This window comes from Plasmodium reichenowi, chromosome 14 (genome assembly GCF_001601855.1).
Source record: "Plasmodium reichenowi strain SY57 chromosome 14, whole genome shotgun sequence".
In the NCBI taxonomy this organism is placed as follows: Eukaryota; Apicomplexa; class Aconoidasida; order Haemosporida; family Plasmodiidae; genus Plasmodium; species Plasmodium reichenowi.
In genome coordinates this window covers 1238945-1246444 of record NC_033659.1, presented here as the reverse complement: position 1 = coordinate 1246444, position 7500 = coordinate 1238945, and the positions used below count along the sequence as shown (strand labels likewise).

General features: G+C 17.9%; 2 protein-coding genes across 2 annotated transcripts in view; one reads left to right on the top strand and one right to left on the bottom strand.

Moving 5' to 3' along the window:
- Window positions 1–3497, top strand: part of PRSY57_1431900 (hypothetical protein) — a gene marked incomplete at both ends in the record, with an annotated part of 3645 nt that extends 148 nt beyond the window's left edge. The window contains one exon of the mRNA XM_012909918.2: window positions 1–3497. This exon is cut by the window's left edge and continues 148 nt beyond it. Within this exon, the coding sequence (XP_012765372.2) occupies window positions 1–3497 (3497 nt within the window).
- Window positions 3498–4034: 537 nt separating this feature from the next.
- PRSY57_1431800 (RNA methyltransferase, putative) lies at window positions 4035–5572 on the bottom strand (the record flags this gene model as incomplete). Its single annotated transcript, XM_012909917.2, has 2 exons — window positions 4035–4269; window positions 4467–5572. 2 exons carry the CDS (start codon window positions 5570–5572, stop codon window positions 4035–4037), a joined length of 1341 nt encoding a protein of 446 aa, XP_012765371.2.
- Window positions 5573–7500: the final 1928 nt, after the last annotated feature.

The window sequence follows — 7500 nt, the reverse complement described above, 5'->3', positions numbered from 1 at the left end:
AAGATAATGATTATTATATAGATAAGGAAATATTGAATGTTACAAATGATGAGGATTTTATACATCTTGATGATATTTATGAATCCGATAATACTACAACTAATGAAGACAAAAGTGCGAGCAGTGATGTAGAAATTATTGAAATAGATAGTGAAGAGTTATCAAATGAAAAAGATATGAACAAAAATAAAAAAAGGAATTTGAAAAATGATCATAAAAATAAAAAGGCAAGTATTGATAAAAATAAAAAGGGTCATAGTAATAAAAAAAAAAATGATACTAATGATGACAATATTAAAAATAATTATAGTGTAGATAAAAACAGTGATGATGATATTCCAAATGAAAATAAATTATTTTCTTTAGATGAATTAAGAAAGTTTAAAGATATGAAATATAAAAATATACAAAAAAGAATAGAAGAAAATAAATTAATAACATTTTTATTATGTTGGATTTGTCATCTTTATTTTTTAAATAATATTTGTAACAATAAATTGGTGCAAGGTTTAATATATTCTGTATATGTAAATTATAAAAGTACAAAAAAATTATATAGTGACCCGATATATTTATTTTTATTTATAAAAAATTATTTTGAATTAACAATTGATAGAAAAGCATGGATTATAGGTGATAAAATTCTTTCAAAATATTTCAAAGGATCAATCATATTTAGATTAGTTAGGTGTATACACAGAAGAAAAGGTAACAATGTTTTGTTGAATTTAATTTTTGTTTCTTTATGTAGATGTTTAAATATACCTAGTCGTATATGTATGTCTTTACCTATGTTAAAAGATGAAATCTATACTATAGATAATAATGATCACTTTATTAAAAAATGTTATCATAAATATTCTGAAGAATTTAATAAAAATATTTTTTTCAACGATTTTATCAATAATATAGAGACATATAGTAGTGATCAGGAAAGGCCTTTAAATAATGAAGAAAGAGGTATAGATAATTATATGAACAATGAAGATAATAATGATAATAATAGCTATACACATAATGAAAGTAATAATAATAGTTATCATAATAATAATAGTTATCATAATAATAATAGTTATCATAATAACAATTGTTATCATAATAATTATAGTTATCATAATGATGATGTTATAATTATTGAGAAAGAAGATTTTATATTAAATAAAAAAAAAAAGAGTTCGAAAAATTACAAAACTCATGAAACTACACAATATCATATTTTTACAGAATGTTATTCTGCTAGTTTTAATAAATGGGTTTCTTTTTTCTTTCCTTTTAATGTATATTATTTTAATTTCTTTAATTTTTCAAAAAATGATAATACAAATAATTATGAAAGTAAAATATTTCATATACTATTGCCCTTACCAAAAACATCAGAAGAAATAAAAATATATAAAAATGAAAAAACAAAAAGGAACTTAAATAAATTTCCACATTCTCTTTTTTACGGAAATAATAAGAAAATAAAAGAATACCTATCTGAATCATCTAGTGATCCAACTACTCCTTTATCAATTTGTACCTATGATGAAAATGATAAAAAAGAAAAACACCCCAAGGATAAATATATAAATAATTCTATAGAAGATAATGCATATATTCAAAAAGATGATGATATGTTTAAAAATACAAAAACATGTTCGAATAAAAATATAGAACCAATTGAAGATAACAATTATATAATAAATGAAGATCTAATTAGAAAGAAAAAAAAAACAAATAATAATAATAATTATGCATCATCTAATATATTAAAAGAAACTAAATGTCATATAACATCTCCTACATATTTTAATCATGATTTAAAATTAAATAAATCAGACAATAAAAAATATTCTCATAAAAATTTTCATATTTTATGTGAAAATTATAAGGGGAAAATGTATGTCGAAAAAAATAACAAATTTTTCATATTTGATAAAAAAAAAAAAAATATATTAAGAATTATTTATTTACAATATAATATAAAAAAAAGTGATGACACGAAAAGAAAAAATAAAAATTACATAAAAGATAATTTAAAATTTGATTCCTCTCAAAATGTTGATGATGATATATTTGATTTTGAAGAGGATGAAGAACATATGAATATAAAGAATTCATTAGCTGATATTTATAGTACAAATGATACGAACAAATTTCTTTTAAATCAAATTATTGAATTAAAAAATGCAAATAAAAAATTAAAAAAAAAAGGATATAATTATAATATATCAAATCATTTGATAGAATATGATGAAATTATTTATGATAAATTTGGAGATATATCAAAAGTAAATTCATATGAAAATAAATATATTAAAGTATTTATAAATTCAAATGTTTATAAATATTTCTATAATCTGGATCATTATAATTTATATCTTTCTATTAATAAATATAATATATTAAAAGATATAAGTGTAAGACACAAATTAAGATGTAGTACTAATAGTAATAAGTCTAATACAATTAATGCAATTATTAAAGGAGACAAGCAATGTAATATTATCAGAGAATCTTTTAGAAAATTGTGTTTCTACACAAATAAGAAAAATTATAAGAATTCAGAACTAGTAATAGATAAACGAGATGATGATTATTTATATAACTTGTACGTAACTAATATGATACCTAAAGAAAAAACGGATTTCCTAAAATCTAACTATTATATATTAAAGTCCATGCTAAAAAAAAACCAAGTCATATATCCAAACAAACCAGTTGGATTATTTAAGGGTGAAAATGTATATTTAAAAGAAAACTTTTATAATTTAACTAGAAGGGAATACTTAGAAAATAGACATTATTATTTAAGTGATAATGAGGAACCTTTAAATTATGAATATGATGAATATAATAAAATTAAAATTCCTTTATATGCTCCATTTCAGTTGAAAAAAAGAATTAATAGAAATAGAAAAAATGAAAATTGTCTTCTTTCATTAGGACCAAATGATGGTATAACTAATGACACAACTCAAAATAATAATGATATTAATAATAATTTACTAGGGATAGATGAACAGCATTTTGATTATATATATGATAAAAAAGATAAATTAGATATTTTAAAAAATAAACTATTTGCTCATATTAAAGCAAATAATATTATTGAACTAAATGAAGATGACATTTGTATTTATAATATCCAATTAAAATATATATTAAAACATATTAAAGGAATTATTCCATATAAATTAATTTATAATAATTCTTATTTCTTTTATAACAAATTTCGTAAGAGACAAAATGTAAAAGTAGACGTTAATAAAATTATTATCAGAAAAAAAGACTTTATCCCTTTTCAAAATTTATATATACCCCCAAAAAAAACACAAGATGAATTTTTAATCAGAGACAAAACAAAACAAATCAAAAATTTATGGAAAGTATTGTTCAAAAGTATAATGTATGAACAAAAGAATAAAGAATTATCCATAAAGAAAAAAAAGGCAAAAAATATTTATAAAATGAAAGATTTCAATACGGACGTTGATCGATATTTTCAAATTTGATTACATCAAAAAAAAAAAAAAATAAAATAAATAAAATAAAATAAAATAAAATAATAATAAAATACAGAACATTTTTTAAATATATATTTAAACCTTTTAAGTGATTGAAAATATGTGTACCTATATATGTCTATATATATATATATATGTATATTATATATATTTTATGTGTTGTTGTATTTTTAAAAAATATTTATTCCTCTTTACTTTTCCTTTTTTTTTTTTGTTTATTTTTAAAAATTAATATTTTATTTATTAATTTTATATGATTTTTCTTTTTAACTAGCCAATTGTCAAGTTTACTTATATTTTATAAATATACATTTTAAAAATAAAATGTAAAACTATAAATATAATTTTTTTTTTTTTTTTCCAACTAGCCAACTGTCAAATTTTAATTAACTTTTTTTCATAACGTTCATACAAAATACCAAAAAAAAAAAAAAAAAAAATATCATATACATATACATATATATATATATACGTGTTTGTTTTAACTAAGTATGTAAAATTAATTAATAGTTCATCATAAATATTCTACTTTAAAATATTATGTAACAGTGATAAAGTTATTGTTATGGCCTCCTCAGTTCTTATCGTTCGAGAGGTTTGACACGGACAAGTATTAATAAATAAATCGAACTTTTTTAACATTTTATTTAATACTTTAATTTTTTTTTCAGGTGAAAAAACTTTGTTCTTTTTTTTCTCCTTTTCTTTAATTAACAAATCTTCCAATCCATCTTTATTTCCAAAAACGATAAGTACAGATCTACAAAAAAAAAAAAAATAAATAAATAATAATAAATGAACAAATATGTAATAAATTATATATATATATATATATATATATATATATATATATATATATATATATATTTATTTATTTATTTATTTATTTATTTATTTATATTTATTCATTTAGTACATTTATTAAGTGTATTTTCATTTTTTTTTTTTTTTTATTACTTTGCATCCCTGAAAGATATCATAGAATCATCAATGAATTTTCCCCTTTCTGATGTCCCAATTAAGTAGTCAACTTGTAATTTAAAAATGTCACTCAAATTTTTTAATATTTCAATGGAATATCCCCAATATAAATTGTACAACTTAGGTACAGATGGATGTATTAATTTACCTGTAAATAAAACGTTAGGGTTTTTTTTTTGAAAGAGTTCATATGAATTTGATTGAAATAAAACGGTAACTCTTGTTCCAATATTTATATAATTTACATTTTCTATGAGTACATTTGAAAATAATCCAACGTCTACAATAATTCCGTTTGACGATTTTTGAAGAACTACACCTTCTCTAAAAGGTAACCATTCATCACTCCTTAAATGATGAGGCGCATCTACTGGATTCATAAGTCCTGAATTTTTTAAAAAATTTGTAATTGGAAATAAATGTTTTCTTAGGTATTGAGGAGTTTCTAAATATTGTAAATTATAATGCATATATTTACATAAATAAGAGTATTTGGGCGATTCTTCTTTGTTCTTTTCATTATTTACGATATTGTCAAAAGTATTCTGATCATTATCATTTGGGTCTTTCTTTAAATTAATATGCATATTTTTATTAACATTATTACTATTATTTTTTATATCCTTTTTATATTTTTCATTTTGATAATCCCCATAATTTTTTGGTTTATTTATTAAATGTTCTTGTTCCAAATAATCATCATATATATATATTTTCGATATGGAAAAAATCGTAAATATTCTTGCCAGAAAACTAGTTAAATACGATTTAATAACATCACTTTTATTATTTATTATTGTTGAAGGAATAGCTACGCAAACATCTAACTTTAAATCCCTACTTATATTAGGGATTCTTTTTGTTATAGAATTTTTTATATCATCATTAAGAGAAACATTAAATTGTTCTACATTACTTTCCTTAGTATTATCTATTTTATGCTCTTCTTCTATATTGTTTATATTTAATTTTTCATTTTCTTCATTACTTATATTATTATTATTTTTTTTTTTTTTATTTGATTTATTAATATGTTTTTTACTTACCTTATCTATGAATGAATATTTTTCATCATCTCCCATTTTTCAAAATTCACTTTTATGCTTGATTTTATCATTATTTTTTTTTTATTTTTTTAAACAATTTAAAAATAAATAATTTTATTTTGTTTTTTTTCCTTCAATTTATAATTTTAACAAAAAAAAATTAGATAGAATTTTAATAGGGAAAAACAAATTTCAAGGGATGATAATATTATATATATCGATTTTTTTTTTTTTTTTTTTTTTATAGAAGTTCCATTTAATATTACATATATATATATATATATAATTTATATATGCATACGTATTTTTTTTTTTTTTTTTTTTTTTTTTTTTTACATTTTTTAAAATTTTATAACTCAAGAAAAGAAAAATTATTATTATTATTTATATATAAATATATGTATAATATATTATAAATGCACTATAATATTATATATATATATATAGATAATATGTCATATTATATATACTAATTCATTTTTGTATTTTTTTTTTTTTTTTTTTCTTAGTGTGTGAGAATTAATACACTAAAAAAAAAATTATAAAATAACAAAAAAAAAAAAAAATATATATGTATATTAATATATTTTCAAATATAAATATCTGAATTATGTAGTTTATATATTTATATTATATATTTATATTATATATATATATATATATTTTTTTAAACATATTCTATATTTATAAAATTTTTTAAATGTTTTAAAATTAAAGGATATATATTTCTATGTTTTCATTTTGAAATTTTTATCAACTCTTTTAAAAGTAAAAGTAGTTACCTTATATGAATGTATTAATTTTTGCATTCATCCAAATATTTATAAAATATTATTTACAACTTTTCTACATATAAATATAAGGAATTTATATTTTTCTATTATTATATTTTGTTAGGTAATTAAGTTTTAAAAGGAATATATATTAAATAAAATTTACCTGATGGAAACATTAAAAGACGAAGAGTATAATAAAGAAAATACCAAATGTTTTTATTATTCAAACACACAAAAAATTATAAAATAAAAAAGAAATATAATATTATTTTATATCATATATATATATATATATATATATATATATATATATATATATATATTAATGTAAATAAATTATATTTTCATCTTTCAGAAATTATATTAAATTAATAAAAGTGTCTAACAATGTAGAAGATAAAAAAAATGAAGAAATAGAAAAAATAGAAGTATGTATGGAAAAATATATTAACTTAAACATATTTGAATATTTTAAAAACTTAAAAGAATTATATTTGGTCAAGAATAATATTACGGATATAACGCCTTTGTTTAATTGTGTTAATTTGACAATCTTATTTTTACAAATCAACAAAATCAAAAGTATATTAGGTAATAAGAAATATAAATAAATATATATAAATATATACATATAAATAAATATATATATATATATATATATATATCATTTTAGGAATTGAAAAATTGAGATATTTAGAAAAATTGAACTTGTTCAATAATGAGTTAAATGAACAGTTCATAAATATAGAACATAATAAATATCTTGTACATATAGATTTAAGTGACAATCAAATAGAAAGGATTGAATTTTTTTATAATACGAATATATTCCTATATATTAATTTAGCGAATAATTCTATAAGAAATATAGAGCCTTTAAAAAATAATTTCCATTTGGAATATTTGAATATCAGTGGAAACAAGTTATAGCATTTAATTAAATAAATAAATAAATAAATAAATAAATATATATATATATATATATATATTTATATATGTGTGCAATTTTTTTTTTTTCTTAAGAATTGAAAAATTCGAAGATATTCAAGTGCTTCATAAATTAAAAAAAATTAAAGAACTATACTTGAATTCAATATATTATAGTAATATATAAATATATATATATATATATATATATATATATATATATATATATATATATATATATATTTATTTATTTATCCTATA